We start from the raw sequence: 18544 nt of genomic DNA on the forward strand, positions 1-18544 counted from the left end.
TAAACTCTGCTGCATCACCAGGTACTCACCAATGACTACACCATGCACAGAGCTTAGTATAATACATCTTTGTTCTTCTGTGTGGCGCTGCAAACTCAACATTCTAAACCGCATGCCCTTCACTAAAATTGAATGCTTACATTACAGTTCTACTGAGTCCATCAGGAGCCACAAGGGTTCGGTCATTATGAACTTAAACAACACTACATAGACGATTCCCTGAGGACAACTTTGGAAAATAATGACTAATACCCTGATTCTCATCTACGACTCTTTCTCTTACAATAACAAAAAGGGTTTACCATTTTTACAGCCCCAATATGTTTTTTAAACCATCTACGAACTGATGTGAAGAGACTGATTTCATGAAAACTGTTACATAATGCCCTTGGTGATCCTTAAAAAAAAAATCATGTTAACTCATTCATTTTATTAATATGATGAGTATATATTCTAACTTTTATGTTTTTTACATAGTAAAACCGAATAAAGTTTATGAATGAGTGAAATTCATCATAATTTGCTTAAAGTCTTCTCTGATTTTGGCAGGGCTATTATGTTCACAAATGTCACTCAGACACACAAGTATCTGTTTTTGTGTTAGTATTTTATTTTTTCTTTCTTGGGTAAACAGTTGCTGATTGCAAATACAGAACGATTTTCCTATTAATTAATCCGAAAGCATTATAAATATCGCTGATGTGCGGAATCTAGCTACACATTACATACCAACATTTTAGAATAGGAAAGTGGGAGATTTAAAAAAATAATCGTGAGAATATATTTTCTCAGTGACTTTATTCAAGAAGAGACAGACACAGCTAAAATAAAGGCATTTTTGGCATCAAAAATCGGAGTCGCTCAGCTGTGGCATATATGCTACACATCTTCGAGGTTTAAGGAATTATGATGTATGGGCGTTGGGGCAATCTTTCGTGAATTCATACATTTTTCGAAACACACACCTAGTTCTAAGAATATGTATTTTGTAGGTCAGCAAAGAATACGATTTGTGTGGGTCAGCAAACGTAGCAAAAGGTGATTAACTCAAATATATGTTCCTGCTTATTAAAGTAAATCTTCTTAATTAACGTGTACAGTTAACACACGACAGTGTTGCGCTAATGGAGAGTCGTAAAATATACATTCGGATAAACATCTAAAAAACATAATATACGATCTACCTAGCATGAATGTAGGTGATCTTCGACCACTGTGTACTGTGCTCTAAAATGGCCCATTTAAGCGATTGAGCTCGGGGCATATCAGAAAATCCCCTCCCTAGTCCCGCGGGAGAGCGCATGATGTCACTAGTTCGGGGCGCGCGCCACAGTGGTGAGTAAATTGCAGGGGGTGTGCACGCTAAAGCAGCGGGTTCTCGTGAAAACGAGGAGTCTCTGGGTACAAGATGCAGCCTCCATTTACGTATATGCGGCGACCATCTTGAAAAGAGAACATAAATTGGGACATCTAGAGTGAGAAATGTGTATAAAAATGAAGTAATATTTAAGCTATTCTATTTACGTTACAAGAACAACAAAATGTGAACAAAAATATCAAGGAAATGTGTAACGGCGAATGCACGCTTAGAATATCCGCTTAGAATATCAATTTGCTCTCCATGTACTAAATTCTGCTGAAATGCAGTACAGTTTGAAAAGCGGTAATTGGTGAAACTTTTTAAGTGAGACGATACAAATTGTTGCTCGGTTACATTGCCTACTTCTAAAAGTATCTTAGAAATTACATTTGTTTCAATATGGCTGTTACCTTTTAGGCATACAGATACGGTTCGCGTTTTGTACTACAAACAGAATAGACTCTGAGTGTACCTTAACTTGCGGCCATCTTGGAATTAGAAAAGTGCCAGGACATTTAAAACAAGAAACCCATCGGCTAGTTATTTTGAAAACAGCTACATCTGTATAACACATAAAGGAACTCTATAGTACAAAGTGCGAGTTCTGACAAATTTATAAGAGATGCTATATATTATTTATTAGTAGGATTATCATTATGTGAAATGTCTGCCCTTCTATTCAATTTAGTTCAAGAAGAAGCTTATGTTTTATTTGTTTGTTGGTTAGATTCATGAATTTTTGTTGGTTTGTTCATAAACATCACAATAGGTATCACCCAACTATGGCCGTCATGTTCATGCTAGGCGGATGATGGCCTGAATAGCAGAAGTTGGGCGTAGTGATTTGTCCCTTTTTTCTTTCCATGATGCGGTAGTGAGTACTACCCAACCCAGCGCGCGCCGGGAGGTGAGGCCGGATGTACGCCTGCGCGGCACTTCCTGTTTCCCTGCAGCTTAGTCTTGGTTTAGGGTGGTGGCTGCTTCAGTCTGCGATCTGTGTCTGGGAACGCCTGCGGCCGAGGTCGGATCAGGAGGGTTGCTAACCCGCTCGAGCGCCAGTGTTAGCGCCGTCCTCTAGAGCAGGGCCGCCGCAGCCACCATGCAGGCCATCAAGTGTGTGGTGGTCGGGGACGGGTGAGTGACGGCTGACTCCGCGCCCTGCGTGCATGGACGCGCCCCTCCTAACCACTAGGAGTCCTATTAGGTCTGAGACCCCCCACCCCACCCACACCTTTCTTGTGCGCACAGCACCCTCGGCCTGTGCCCCTGACCCAACCGTTATTTCACCCCTCCTTCTTCAGAGCCACATATTCACATATTCTTGTCTATCACACTGTATCCCTCGGCTAGTATGTTTTCCTGTGCTTCGTTTCTTGTGTTTTTCTCTCCTCCTAACCCCTTTTCACACTTCATAACAAGCTTGTTTTTTTAAAAAGGGGATCCACTTACGCAAATACTAATCATATATCCCCCAAGGTTTTAGTGTGGTGGCCTTTGAGGTCTTGTTCGGTCTGGACGATGTGCCTGTGGGTTTCCTTAACAGCATCGCGACCATATTTTTGTGGGTTTGTCACTGGTTTTTGCAGTAACTCATTCATGGGAGGTTTTGGTGTTCGATCGGACACACTATTCTCATATTGGTTTTTTTCTTCTATCAATTAGTACTTGGTAAGCGTGGCCCATCACCTCGGGCAGTATCCTCGCGATGGGGTTGAAGTAAAATTCTACTATTAGAAATACTCGTCGGTATATATATATATAGGTTTGCTGTTCACTTCATTTCTGCATCGATCAATGTAGAGCAGATCGAAGCGGGTAAACCCATCTAGCATCAATAACACCTTTACACTAAACCGCATGTTTGAGGTTAAGGGAAGTGCTCGCCGTCGCTGAAATAGGTGCCGCTCGATGGTGCATCCTGTCCCTCCCACGCCTCGGGTCCTACTGGGTGCATCAAGCCTTTCCTGAAAAGTCTACCACCGGGTCACTCGGACCTCTGGAAAATTACCATCTGGACATTATTTTCAGTTGAGGAATCCCTCCCACCTTTCCGCTCCTTGTGTCCAGGAAAAGTCCTTTGCGCGGAGCTGGATGTCGAGATCCATGTTTTGTCGCCAGGTTTTTTTGTTACTAATGTTGTTACTCTACCAGCGGGTTTCGCGACATACCAATATTTATAGCACTCTACAAAATCACGTGTAGTATATATGGTAGCAGGCTTAGGAACCCACGTGAAACATTGTGTGATCGTGTGCCGGCAAAAATGCATCATAACTAACTAAAGGACTATTATTTTTCATTCATCCAGATGTAATGCTGCTGAGAGGCTGCGCGCAGAAAAGTGGTTTTGTAGCTCTTTCGGCAGGATTTTTTTTATTGCTTACCGACAGCTTCGAAGTTTTATGTATGCATTCTTTTTCTGTATATTTTTTTTTTTGTTGCTGGAAAAGCTGTACGATATACAATTGTTGTACGCTCCTGTAGGATAGTGGAGAATGTTTATTCCTTCGGGGAACGCTGCTAACGTCACCCTTAGTCACGCCCATCGATGAATCATTGCGCTACGGATGCCATAAGTACTGTATGTAAATGGTCGTGCTTGAGAAACAGTTGCTCTAAGCTAACGGCCCATGACAATTCTCAATGATTACTTTGGCATTTGAGTAAAAATGTTTTTCAGCAATATTCAAATTCTTCAAATGTTGTCCAGTGAAACATAAGGCATCGTTGCCGTACAGCGTCGGGATCAGTAATAATAAAAAATAACATTTGGGGCCTTACTCCAGAAAAGGCATTTGGGGCCTGTCTATATTTACTCTACACACCTAAATCTGTGAACCACAACTGAAAACCTTCATGAGCCTAATGGTTGACGGTACTGTGAACATACAGTTATCCGTTGCATTCAGACACATTTGCTCGCTTAGGTGCGCCTTCGCACCACCGTGCCTTTTTTTCTTAATGTATTTTTTTTTAAAATAAATTTGCAGTGCTCCTTGAAGCATTACCACTACCTTTGTTAGGAAGCATATCATTTGTTGCTTAACATGACCAGCGTTGGACTCTCTGCCTTTCTATCTCTTGATTGACCCCGTTTGTGTAATACCGTTTTTAAAGGTACCTTGGGTATTTAAATGTGACAGTACACGTCCATAGTACCCAGACCGTAACATTGTAAACAATTTAATCTGCTGTTCGCCTTAAGGTATTCCAAGTAATAGAAACTTGATTTATTAAAACATAGACCTTTCTCGGATTCCCTTAGCCCGTTTTGATAAACATTAGGACTTCTAGGGTAAAAAAAATGCCAATACGCCACATGTGGAATTTGTGCATGGCATTGGCGATAAACTCCACATTTGATATGTCTTCTGTTTTGGTCTTCTTATCCTTTTTGATCTGACGTAAATCACTGAATGTGCAAATCTTTCCAGGGATAGATGTAATTGTTAGGAATGGGAATTCTTTTTAAAGTGTGGTATTCGTCCATTCTTTGAGACCTCTACAGTTGCATATATTGCACCTGCCACGTGAAGGACATGTTAAACTGTTTTTACTATTTAGATGGTAATGCATTGAGAATGAAGGTGTTTTTGTGTGTGAAATACTTCCCTTCTAGGTGTGGTGTTTGTCTATTTTGGACAGTGGTGTCTTTTCTGAGTTAACACATATCCATTTAGTTAGTGTATGCATGTACAGTCTATCTAAATGAGAAATGGTGCAAATGTTGCAAATTTGTGGTGATTTGCCGCCAGAAAGATGCCATTCTTTATCAATGTAAGTCTCATAAGGAGGACAACGTGTATTAGTTGACACCACTATACAATTCTCTTTATCTGAAACTTAACTTTTAGGACACATCATTGATGCCCTTCCCCTTGGTCCTTTGTATCGATCAGTCTTCAAAAGCAGGGGTTGCTGTGATTTATTTTTTGAGTTGTAACGCTCTGCAAAGATTTTTCTGGCTGACAGGCCTGTCAGTTTTGTCCAGCCCCTCCCTATCTATTTGACATGTTTAGTGTCTAAGGTGCGCCCGCTCGCTATGCAGCATTGATGTATAACAATCTTTATTAGAGGAAGAAAATGCTCGTTGACAACCTTTTCCAGATGTTTTGTATGGGTGGTATTGATAAAACAAATGTTAGTTGCTAGGATACTATTGTTTTCACTCAACCTAAAACAGGCGAAAATTTGCCAGCTCAAGTGGCACCGTAAGACCAGAGCACTGCTCAAGGCCTCGCACATGGTCACAGATCATTTTAGTGATGACATTAAATCTCTATACATTTATTTGATGATATCACAAATGATTCCTCTTTTCTTCATGTTTTCTGACAGTGGAAATAGAGCTGTTTAATTGAGTAACCATTGCTGGGACATCTCTGTTGTGGTAGTGCAACCTTCCATCTAATTTTAATGTCAGACGATGCGTATTGGTGGAGTTTCGCAGACTTTAAACATACTTGTGACATTAAATATCGCAGCACCACTGACGTGGCTCATTTGTTTGATGCTGCAGATGATTGCACTTTTCCACATCTATTTCATGGCAACTGGTTGTTTTATATGACCAATGGTCACAGCCACAGAACACAGGTATAGGCTATTTCCAAAAGGGCTCTAAATCAAGCCCTCCTTCTCTGCATATTCGTTACAGTAACATCCTGCTTCTGACAGGTATGCTTCATCCATCCCATTATATCTGAAGTGGGCAAGAAATTAATGGGGTAGATGATTGTGATCTTATTTGCAATGTGACATGTGTAAGGACATGAACATGGCTGAGTTACTTCAAAGCTGGTTCGTTAACTTGGAACTGGACAAATGGGAAAACGTCAGTCAGGTTGGTTTAAAAAAAAAAAAAGTCATTGCGTTCGAGTCAAAACATTTAACAGTTGTACAGAGCAGATATCCGTATATATTGTACTATTAAACTTTACAAAATAGTGTTCAATTGACCATGCCAATTCAGAAAACTAAGTTCAAGCTTTTTTTGATACGTTTGTTGTAAATCTGTTCAGTGTATTTTACTCTCTGTTAGAGCAAGAATTCATATGTAACTTTAAGTGGGACATTTTGGACTTATAGTGATAGAGGGCCTGCTTCACCGAAATGTTTAATGCTTGCAAGGTCTGGTTTATTCAAAGCTTATTTCCTATTCGATTGGTTCACAGATCAATTGGAGGCATTGAGTGGCTCATTAAAAAGCTGTGCTGCGGTTTTATTGAATCTAGTTTGTCAGTAGTCTTGTTTATAAGTGCATTCACAGCCTGTTGGCTAACTGGGTCATCTGTAAATCTGACATACGTTATCACAGGTTCCATTTATTAGTTGTATTCTATTGTTTGTTCCCACCAGCCAACAAACAAGTTGGCATCGGTGGGGACGAATTGCCCCATGGCTGTACCTCTGTAAGGTTGGGGAGAGGAGTTGGCCTACCGGCTAGGGCGGTTGACCTCAAATCTGGGGAACCAGGATCTAGTCTCTGCAAGGAGGCACAACATCCTGTGATTCTGGGCAAATCACTTCATCTCCCTGTGCCTAACAAAAATGAATGTATCCTCATGTAACGCAACTGCTGCTTGTGTAAAGCGCTCTGATACCTTCGGGCCAAGTTTGCGCTATATAAAACCCCATTTTAAAAAAAAATAAGGGTAAATATAACTTGCCCCCAAAGGAGAAAACACTACTTTCCAAGTAGAATACCAGCGTTGCAGGCAGAAAAGTGTTGTAACGATCCCTGTATTGGTGTTGCTTGCAAATGTTTCACCAAAGGTCTTCTTTTCTCTCGAGTTTGGGCTTCAATGGTTGTCTCTTGCTTGATCAGCCCATAAATGTATATTTATTTGACTTATTGTGTAGCTTTTTAAAAAAACTTATGCTGAGATTTTACTGCACCTGATTAACTTCTTGTTTGTATTTACAAATGAGACTAGCTGGGTTGTTACTACCTCCAAATTAATGGACTTTGGTGTCATTTGGCCCCCCTTTTGTTTTGGCCTTGGCCCCTGGCATTCCAGTTTGGGGCTGTTGCACTGCCCTTTGTCCCCTTATAAATCCTTCCCTTAGAGTTTCCAGGTAGAGGGTGCCAAGGTTAAGGGTGTTCTCCCTTTGGTGTCTTCTCTGTTAAGGCTGGTTGGTGTGAAGAACCAGCCCCCTCGCTTCTATCCTTCCTTGAAATTTCCTCGCTGTTTCTTCTTCCAGACATCTAAGGAGCATTCAACTGAGACAGTCTTCTGGTAAAATCCACTCTAGTGTACTGCATGTTGTCCACTAATACTGGACTGCAGAGTCTGGTGTTTGCTGTTACCTTGAGCTTTGCCTTTAACCTTCCCATGTGAGTTCCTAACCTATTTACTGCAGTCAGATACCCTACGCGTTCTCTCCTGTGGAGTTGATCCTTTAACGATCCTGGATAGACTTCATATAGTAATTCCTAATCGCCTAACTGCCCATGTGCAGTATGTTTTCTATGGATCGCCATATAATAATTGCTCAACTGTCCCACCAGTGAACTTAAGCTCTCTCTCCTAGGTCAGACTCCTTTATAGTACTGCGTGGGTGCCTCACCAATTCCTCCAGTGGAGTTGGTCCTACTGCTCCTTGGTGACTCTATAATCGAGCCCATTACTTTGCTTAACAGCGCTCTAGTCGAGTTTGCGCTCTGTTGCTCTTAGGTGCAATACTTAACTACTTTTGGCTGGTTAATAGTGCCTCAGGTGGGTGTCATTGGCCGCTCCTTGGTGTACTCCTCATACTGCCGACCTTTTGAATGCAGCTGATGATTACCATTGGTCGCCTCTACTTACTATAACGTTCGATCTTAAAGATGGTACGCATCTGCAGGTGCAACAGCAACTGTCCCCCCCCCCCCCCCCCCCCCCCCCATGTTTAGGTCCTGTGAAATTAGCTCACCACTTTATACCGGAAATTCAAACCTCATACACATCACTTGACCTCCGATATAGAAAAACTGCAACCATTATCTTTTTAGCCATGCAGTCAGGCGTGCGCCCGGATCTCGGTGTAAATCAGACAGCTTTGTGTCTATCCGGGGTATGAAGCACTATATAAACGATGCATAGGGAAAGTGCTACGTATGCGACCACACAAACTGTTTGTAGAACAGGTAAGGGTGCTTAAAAAATACTGTATTGCTGACCGTGATACTGCGATATCTTCCAAAACGCTCGATTCTGCAGCAGGTTCTCCATAAGAAGTGTTTTCAGGAGTTTGAGGTTCTTGCACCTTCCAGGAAGTAACTTGTGCTATATTACTGGCAACTGAAGAACTTTGCCCTGCAGAGAGCTGCTTTATTAGTTTTTTGATAATAGAACACAGCCTTTGCTCGGTTTTACACATCCTGAAAATTGATATCTTGTGTAATATAGCAACAGACCTTTTTAGTACTCCATAAGATGTCACATTTGGGTTCAGTGGTCTTTATCGTAGTATATTTTTGTATGTTTCGATACACATTTATGTTGCCTTTCAGTGCTGTAATTAAGAAACCCAATCTGCTCATGGGATCTACAGCACTCGTTACTGTAGTAGTACATATTTAATTATTCTAACTAATGGAAATGAAGAAAACAAGCGTTTTATGGATTCACACTCAAAACATAAAGTGGCTACAATGGAGGGAAATGTCAAATGCCACGCTTCATAAAACATTATCTGATATTCCTACGGATTTTTTTTGCTATTCTTGGAACCAGTGTAGCAACTCCTGTGCCCCCTCACCCACCTGCGATGCAGCACTGTTTTTTTTTTTTTTTTTTTTAAACTTTCTTTATTGGCATTTATAGATAGTGAAGCACGCAGGCACATACGATATCGTCATTGTCACATAGATGTACATTTCAAGTGCGCCCAGTCACAGTTCTTACAATCTAGCAACCTCTCGGCTCTTCAGGCCGTTCATCGCTGTCCTGAGTGGGGCTGCAGATATGTGCCCGAGTCCAGCCTCTGAGTGTGCCCTGCTGGAGTGCGCCAAGATCGCCTCGCGGCAGGGATGCCGTGCAATGCGACTGAGCCCCCTGTAAGGGGCGTCGCAGAGGCTATGGAAGTGCGGCCATTGATTAACCACTAACTAACTGGCGGTTGAAAACCAGGGAAAAGGGGGGGTGCACTGTGTCGCTCATCGGGAGTACTAGTAGCTACGCGCTCTTGAGGTCGGACCATCATGTGGGAGAGGGCCGGTGTGGACGCGGAGATGGGGAGGGGGCGGGGGGGCAGGAGCATCGCGCCTGGCCTATGAGGACTCTGGCTGTGAGGCCCTTGGTGGCAACCCTTGCGAGACACCGGGTGCTGGACCTGCCTGTGCATTACCCAGGGTGGATTCCGGAGTGGCGGGCGCCCCCGAAGGGTCTATCATTCCCGAACTCGCCGCTGCCTCCGTTTCCTGCGTGAATGTGTGCATTAGCATGGCCCAGGGCATGGAGATCGGGTGTTTGCGCATCCCACGGGCCTCCTCTGTTCTGAGTGTGGTTTCCTCCGCCTTGCCCCACTTCTTGACGGCCCCCACCCATGCCGCTATGGCCCCCCCCCCCTCCCCGGCGCCTTCCAATGCATGGCAATGCACCGTTTAGCGAGGATCAACATTAAGAAAGCAAACCTCCTCTCCACCTTCTGCCGCTTATGCCGACCATGAATTCCCAGCGCACACCACGCCTCCCATGTGCCCAGGTCCTGGAACCCTGTAACCGTCTCTAGGGCAGCGTGAATCGTTTGCCAGTAACTGTAGAGCGTCGGACAGTCCCAAAACATGTGCCTAAATGAGGCAGCAGGCTCCAAACATCTAGGGCAGCCAAACACCCCCTCGGGAAAATATTTCTGCAACTTTTTAGGGGTTAGATACGCCCTATGCAGGATATGCAACTGTATGTTCTTAAACCGATAGTTGCGTGACACTTTCTTAGTGTATTCTAGAGCCCTCGTCCACTCCCTATCATGCAGGGGCCGTTGGAAATCATCTTCCCAGTGTTCCCTAAGGGTCGCCAGCATAGGACTCCGCAGGGCTCTCACTGCTTTGTATATCCATGTGACTAGATGGCGGCCGGGCCCCATCTGGAGTACCGCATGGATGACCGGGTGTGAAGGGGGCTCCGCATCAATTCCCCCCCCCCCCACTGCCTACGGCAGTCCACGAGAAGCTGTCTATGCCGCAGGAATTGGCCCCTGGGGAGCTCGAAGTCTCCGACCAGCGCCTCAAAGGGCTGTAGGCTCTCACCAGAGAACAGCATCCCCACCTCTGTTACCGCGTGATCCGTCCACACCCGCATCATGTGCTCCGTATAGTATGCCCGACCCCTGGGTAGCCCCGGCTAAGTCGATGAACACGCGCCAAGCAGGCCCGCGCCGTCATGACCTGGAGGGGCCGGGATGTCGGCGGTGCCGCCCCCGGCTGCAGCATGCGATGGACAGCGGGGATCGAAATCCGCCCCGTCGCCGTGTGCAGCTCATCTTGCGCCCTGCCCGCCGTCCAACGCGACACCCATTGCAACTGGGCAGCAAGGAAATACGCCTCAAATGAGGGAGCCGCCAACCCACCCTGATCAAGGGGCAATTGCAGTTTCGCCAGGGCTATCCGCCGGCGGCCGTTGCCCCAGATGAGAGTCCCGAGCAGGGTATCCAATTCCCGAAACGGGGATCTCGGGGGAACCACCAGGAGATTGGAGAAGAGGTAGAGCAGGCGCGGCACCAGGATCATTTTCGCAACGGCTATCTTTCCCGGGACAGCCAGGTGGAGACCCTTCCAGAAATGGACCAAGGATCGGATGTCACCCATCAACTTGCGGTAATTCCCCTCATATATGTCTTGCGGCGTATGATATAGCTTAATGCCGAGGTATCGGACCACTTGGGGACTCCACGAGACTGCATTGTCTCCGAGTCGTATCGGACCCTGGGGCACGACCTGTGTTAAGGGGTAAACAGTGGACTTGGCCCAGTTCACCCTAAGGCCCGTCACTTCTGCGAAATCGTGCAGAATGCATGAAATCGGGGTCAGGTCGATCGTGATGTCCCGGTCATATATGAGGACGTCATCGGCGTACAGTGATACTGCATGGGTATGATCACCTATCGGGATGCCCCACTCCTCGCTCGCCCCTCGCAACAGGACCGCCAGCGGCTCCATCGCCAATGCGAATAGCAGGGGGGAGAGGGGGCCCCCCTGTCTAGTGCCGCGCCGGATTGAAAAGGTGTCCGAGATGAGAGGGCCTATGCGCACTCTGGAACTGGGTGAGGAGTAGCTGAGCCGAGTGTAGGCCAGCAGTTTGGGCCCGACACCCATGCGTAACAAGACCTGAAACAGGTAGGCCCAAGAGAGCGTGTCAAACGCCTTTTCGAGGTCCAGCACCAGACACGCTGCCCGAGGGAACCGATCCTGCACCTGCTCCTATACGTGAAACAGCCGCCGGATACTCGAAGAGGTGTGCCTACCAGGCACGAATCCACTCTGATCCGGGTGGACAAGCCGCAGGAGGACCGTGGTGTATCTGTCCGCCAGGGCTTTCCCGTAGATTTTATAGTCCGCCGACAATAGAGTTATGGGTCGGTAGGAGCCCAGCTGAAGCGGGTCCCTATCCGGTTTAAGGAGGGATACTATAACGGCTTCGCGCATGGAGTGCGGTAGGACTCCCACATCTAGAGCCGCTTGGAACTGCAACTCTAGTTGGGGGACCAGCTGGGACGCAAAAGTCTGGTAAAAGTCAAGGGGGAAACCATCCAGCCCCGGGGCCTTGCGGGCAACCAGCGCCTTCATGGCGTGCTGAATCTCTGTCGCCTTGAGAGGGCGATCGAGGTCCAGGCGCGTATCCCGGTCAATACGGGGGAGCTGGACACGGTCTAGGAAGTCAGCCGGGGCGGCAGTCAACCCCGAGGGTCGGGGGCTAGCGTACAAGCGCATGTAATGCTCTTGGAAGGCCTTGAGTATATGCCCCTGCGAGTACACCACGGTGCCCCGGAAGTCTCGTATGGCAGTGATGGTCGGGAGGCTCGAATCCCGTTTTATGAGCCAGGCCAGCAGGGCGCCCGCCCGATCACCCTCCGTATGGGCCCTAGCCGCGAAATTAAACCGCATGCCTGCCAACGCCGCGGCGTACGCAGTCTCAGCACTAGCCAACGCAACCGGCGTGGCTTTCGCAGGGTCCGTCTCCTTAGTAAGTGCGGCCAGTGCCCCTTCCGTCCGCTGAATGTCCCCCTCCAGAACCCGCCGGACCCCCGTAATATGACGAATGCAATTGCCACGCATTACCACCTTAAAAGCATTCCATTCTGAGGCTCGGGTGCTGGCGGTGCCAGCATTCTCCCTGAAATAATGACCGATTTGGTCTGCTAGGGTTTGCCGGAAGACCGGGTCTTCGAGACTGTCCCTGGGGAGGCGCCAGGCTGGAACGTGGGGGTGCGGCGGGCGCCATTGTAGGGTGATCGTGTGGGCATCATGGTCGGAGATAGTTCTACCCAGGTAGTCAGTGTCTAGAACGGCAGGGAGGATGGTGGGAGAACAAAGGAAACAATCCAGGCGCACTCTGAGGTTATGTGGTCTGGAATGGAACGAATAGAGTTTAGCGGTGGGGTTCCGGAGCCGCCAAGCATCCGCCAGGGAGCAGTGACTCACCCAGGTTGTAAACCGTTTCGCCTGCGTTACAATGGGGGAAGATGGGAGGGGCGGGTGAGATCTGTCTAGGGTTACATCTTGCACGCAATTGTAGTCGCCCCCCAGGATCCATGGTACCTGCGCGTATGTGCCTAAGGGATTGGAGAGCGTGTCCCAGAATTTGGATTGGTCGACGTTCGGCCCATAGATACTGCCCAGTAAGACCGTCTGGCCGTCTAAACGGCCCAGTAACAGTACAAAGCGACCCTCCGGGTCAATTACGTGTGACACTTCCTGAAAGGGGACTCCCGGGCGCACCCATATGAGAGCACCGCGGGCGAATGCGGAGTAAGTTGTAGCATAAAGGGCCCCCCGCCAGCGTCTGCGCAGCTTTGCCACCTCCCCCGCCGCTAGGTGTCTCTTGCAGGAGTGCAACCTGTGCTTGGTGGCGCTTAATGTATGCGTAAACAGAGTACCGCTTGCGCGCTGTATGCATGCCTCGCACATTTAGTGTAAGGAGTGTAAGTCTACCTGCTTGCGCCATCAGGATCTGTGTCTAGTGCACATCTCAGGACTGGGCGGTCGGGACCCCCCCCCCCCCCCCCTGGTATCGATCCCCTCGTCCCACCCCCACGGGTCCGGCGCAGCGGTGTGGCATCGTAGCAACGTGTGGGCAGGCACACAGTGCTGAAAGTGTACGGGGAAGGGGAAGCTAGGATGAGGCGAACGTAACTTGCCCCAACACAAGGGACCCATCGCCAAGCGCGATACGTCCAAACTGACTCCCAAGTTGCAGGGGAGCATGAACCTATTAAGAAAGGGGGGTCGGTTAACGTCTGCTGCAGGCTCTTCAAGCGGGCTGTGCGCGGTATCTATGGCTAGCCACTGGGGGAAAGTGGGCACCCCCGGGGAGGAAATTGTCCTGGGCCGCAGGGGAAACGCCAGGAGCGCCGGGCCTGCATTTGTATGTGGTGGGGGGGGCTGCACCCCGGGTTGCGAATGTGTGGCCCTCTACACAGAACCAATCATATCAGGTCGTCCCCTGTCCGCGGGGTGACAGAGGGCAGGGCCCCCGAGTCTACCCCGGACTGTGTCGCCTCACTGTCCTCTTCCTCCTCTGATGTGAAGATATGGGGTGCCCGCTCCAAGTCCGTTGCCGGGGAAGTCGGGCAGAGGCCCGCTGCCGCTTTGAGGGCCTGGCGCCGTTCCTGGACGATCTGCTCCAAGTCCGGTGACCCCAGAGCGCGTGGCGGCTCCCCGGGAGTACGTGGGCGGTGTCTCTTCCGCGAGCGCTGCCTCCTGCGTCCTCCCGCAGCCGCTCTTTGATCTAGAGGACGCCCGGTCCCCGGTACAGTTCTGGTCCGCCCAGTCGTGCGCCTCCTCCGGTGCCGTGAAGAAGTGTGTGACGCCGCCGTGGATAATCTTCAGACGGGCCGGGAATAGGAGAGAGTATTGGATGTTTTCTGCTCTAAGGCGCCGTTTCACCTCCAGGAAGGACGCGCGTTGGCCCGTTCGTGAATAGTCGGGTAAGATCATGAGTTTTATTCTCGATGCGTAGCGGGCCTGCCTGCCTGGCCGCTCGCAGTACCGCATCCCGGTCCCTGAAGTGGAGGAACTTGGCCAGCAGCGGGTGAGGTGGGGCCCCCGGTGGCGGCCGACGAGCCGGTACGCGGTGCGCCCGCTCAACCGAGAAGTAGGCTGTGCGGTCTGCCTCAGGGGTGAACGACTTTGTCCAGGTTTCCACGTACTCCACCGCGTCTGCCCGTTCGATCCCCTCCGGCAGCCCGAGGACCCTGATGTTGCAGCGTCGAGACCGCCCCTCCAAGTCATCAACGCGTTCCTCCATGGTAGCCATGCGACTCATCAAAGCTTGCATCGAGTCCCGGTGTGTGTCCACCATTGGTTGGATGTCAGCGACTGCTTTGGCCGAGACCCTATCGGCGAGCTTGCGGTGGTCATCTCGGAGGAGACTGACGTCCGTGGTTAGGGTGCCCAACTGTTGCTCCAATGAGAGTCGGGACTGCTCAATAGCCACCAGGACCTGATCCAGCTTGGTCGTCAAGGAAGGCTCCCCATCCGATCCCGCGGTCACCTGGGTCCCTCCACGCGTGCCGGCCTGGACCCCCGCCGCCGTCCCCGGGGCCGACTGCCCCGTCCTGGACTTGCCCATCACGTCCACCCAGAGGGCCGTCGTATGCGCTGAACAAGCGCAGTATCCGGACTAGATGTGGCTGTGGCCGGTCCCGGATCCCCCGGCTCTCCGCCGCCTCTCGCCCCCAACCGGCGGTGTCTTCGGGTCGTGTCACCCACGGGGCAGGTAGGGCCGTAGAGGGCAGAGCAACCGCTCGAGTGGCAGAGGCCTCCCACAGCGTAGCCGCCAGTCCCCTGTCCGCCACGGCCAGCGCTCTCTTCGCCGCGTGTCCCCGGACCGGGCTCCACTGCCGGGTCAGTGTCTGCCTGGAAGCCCCAGACAAGCTCCGTACCTCTCGGAGCCCCCGCCTTCGTCCGAGCGGGAGCCGGGCAGCCCTCCGGATCTCAGCAGTAGGCGCGCAACTCCCCCTGAGCTCGCCGATCCTCCGCTCAGTTCAATAGGCCGGGACGCCACAGGCCGCCATCTTAGTCAGGCGGGCACCCTCGCGATCTGCACCGGGCCCCCCCCCCCCCCTGTGGGAGTCACCCACCCCCCCCGGGGAGTACCGCCACCACTCCGGATCACCGCCGCGAGGGCCCACCTGTAGTCCAGCCGCCGGGGTCTCACGGCACGGGTCGCCTCACCGCTGCAGTGGCTGGCAGCAGCGGCAGCCCACGCCGATCGGCGCCTTCAGTCTGCACGCCTCTCGCCAGCTCTCTCCACCTCCCAGCTCCGCCGACACTCCGACTCGTCTCCAGCTTCCACCATACAGGGGGGAGGGGGGGACTCACGGGGAGCCCATCAGCACCATCGCAGCCCCTGAACCCGGAGTCCCCCGCAGTCTCGCTCTCACAGCAGGTACTCCGCTGCCCTCGGCATGCATCCGGGGAGCGGAATCGCCGCCACCAGTGCCTCGTTCCCGCGCCCGCAGGTCGGCAGTGGCCGCGGAAGCGTCAGGCGGGCGCCATGTTGGAACCGGCGCCTTCTCCGCTAAGCAGCTCCCGTGCCCGGGGTCCGGCTCCGGAGAGTCGCTCCGCCACCGGGTCAGCAGCGCTGGGCTCCCCGCTTCTTAGGACAGCCCCAAAGGGTCCCGGGGCTCCCCCAGGCGGGCCGATAACGGGCGACGGTAAAGCCCGATCCCGGAGCCCTAGCAGGACGCGTCCGTCTTGGCGGCCATCTTGGCCACGGCGCGATGCAGCACTGTTGAGCCTCCTTACCTTTGTTAATCTGACGGTACACTGGTGATTGTCAGGTACCCTGCCTTTCTCAACCCATTAGGGACTCCTTCGAACTGCACCCTTTGTTTTGTTGGTGGACTCTTAGCTAGCTGGCAGTCTTTACCAATGGCCCACAGCTTCTCCACTTCCTCCGACCTCTTTGCATAGCGCTATAACAAAAGATATTATATGGATAGATGTGCACTAATAAACAGATTTAGTCTGTTACCACTACAGTGCAGATGTGTTATCGCCAAAGTTTTTTGAGAAAATCCTGATTACCACCTCACGGATTCTATTCTGCAATCTTTCTGCTGAAGCAAGCTTTGACTGGGCTTAGATTTTAGGTCTCGCCTAGGCAGCGCGCATGCGCTGCGCTAAGAGATTACCTTTAGAAATTGGTCAGCTCTTTGCACTCGTGTGATATATCCTCTCTATGCTGCAAATTCATCTGTTCCCTTTGTTTCTGTTCACTTGTCTATCCAAGCATCTTTTTCTGTATTCCTTATCTAATTCTCTATAACTGCTGTCCCTTTCTCTACGGCCTTATGTCTTTATGCCCTTGTACCTCTGTGTGTCTTTCTGCATACTGTCTTTTATGCTCTTAAATCTGTTTAGCGCGCATGCGCTGCGCTAGGAGATTACCTTTAGAAATTGGTCAGCTCTTTGCACTCGTGCAACGCTCTCTGTATCCCATCTCACTCAATATATCCTCTCTGCTGTAAATTCATCTGTTCCCTTTATGTTTCTGTTCACTTGTCTATGCTCCAAGCATCTTTTTCTGTATTCCTTATCTAATTCTCTATAACTGCTGTCCCTTTCTCTACGGCCTTATGTCTTCATGCCCTTGTACCTCTGTGTGTGTCTTTCTGCATACTGTCTTTTGTGCTCTTAAATCTGTTTGCTGTCTGCCTCTTTGTGCCTCCTCTCTCTGTTACAAGCACGAATACTATCATTATTTTATTATCTCAGTTGCTATTATCATAACACACAGTATCTATTCCCCCCTCTGATTCTGTCATTCTCTCACTTCCTCTATCTCTCGCTCAAGCACATACATATACACAATTTCAATCTCATTCTCTCTTACTATTTCTCTATAACTCTTTATCCTTCCTCTGGGTATAATTCTTTATATTCAATTACTCTCCCCTCATACTAACTCCATCTCCCTTTCTCATGTTTATTTCTAACCCCCTATACTCACATCTTAACTTTAATTCGCTATCGCTGATATCTATGCTTCTATATTTATTATATTATACTAATTGCCAACTAATATGCCCCGGTGCCATTACAAACCTTGGCAAATCCAATAGCTCTAGCTAAACACTTATAAGGTCCCAACGGCGAGACCTATTGGCTATGCCAATGCTTGTTGTGAATTTCTCTGCTTGGGTTTTACCCGTTATGCTCCGTCTATGGTTAAACACGTTTTTGTAACTACTACCCATGAAGAAAATGCGTGGCATAAACCATATATATGTACGTATCTGCTGATAACAACAAGCACTTTTTGCCTTTCATGAGATGGGAAGGGCATCAAGGCTTATTGAAGGCTTTTCTTTGTGAATCACGCCACCCATGCTCAACAATTGTAACAGCCAGTTTATTATCTCCTACTCGTCTTCATGTTTACTGTGCGTATATGTATGTGTGTATGGCCTTCAGGTCAGCTTGGGGCTATAATGTTCACTTTCTTTGGTTCACTGTCTCTGCATATTAAATGTTTTTTTTTGCCCTTAGGGAACATTCCTGCTTTATGACCGATACATGTATGCAAGTGGCACAGTACTTGGTCAACATCCTGCAGTAAAATAAACAGGGAGGCAGATGACAGAATGTCAGTCTACTCATGCATCCTCCAATTCGGACTCCCACAGCCTGTGTTCTGTCCAAGGCACGGAGCAGTAACATTACTCTGAAAATAGAAACGGGCAGGCGAAGGCAAGGTGCAGCTGTTAGTACTCCAGAATCTGAGCACAGCCAACATGAGGCCACTGTATCTTACTATTGTAAGGAATGAGTACCACACAACCCTCCAAGGCTTTCGTATTTTCTCAGGCTGTTACTATTTCCATTGTTGGGGCCTAATTTGTCAGCAGTGATTCCAAAATATATGTACCCCCTCCGCGCCTTTCTGAAAATCACGATTGTCTAAAATCAGCATTAGCTCCTCTATTTCAGCAGCAGCCTCATCTACCTATGCATTACTAACCACCAAATGCAATGCC

At 49.3% G+C, this 18544-nt stretch overlaps 1 protein-coding gene across 2 annotated transcripts in view; it reads left to right on the forward strand.

Moving 5' to 3' along the window:
* The first annotated feature begins 2247 nt into the window (after positions 1-2247).
* Positions 2248-18544, forward strand: part of RAC1 (Rac family small GTPase 1) — a 54004-nt gene continuing 37707 nt past the window's right edge. The window contains exon 1 of one of the 2 annotated variants that reach the window (XM_085629026.1): positions 2248-2494. In XM_085629026.1, coding sequence (XP_085485152.1) covers positions 2460-2494 — 35 coding nt within the window. In that variant the 5' untranslated portion in view covers positions 2248-2459. The remainder of the gene's footprint in view (positions 2495-18544) is intronic. The other variant, XM_085629025.1, reaches the window with a different exon arrangement.

The sequence above is a fragment of the Triturus cristatus genome, chromosome 10 (assembly GCF_964204655.1).
Source record: "Triturus cristatus chromosome 10, aTriCri1.1, whole genome shotgun sequence".
NCBI lineage: Eukaryota > Metazoa > Chordata > Amphibia > Caudata > Salamandridae > Triturus > Triturus cristatus.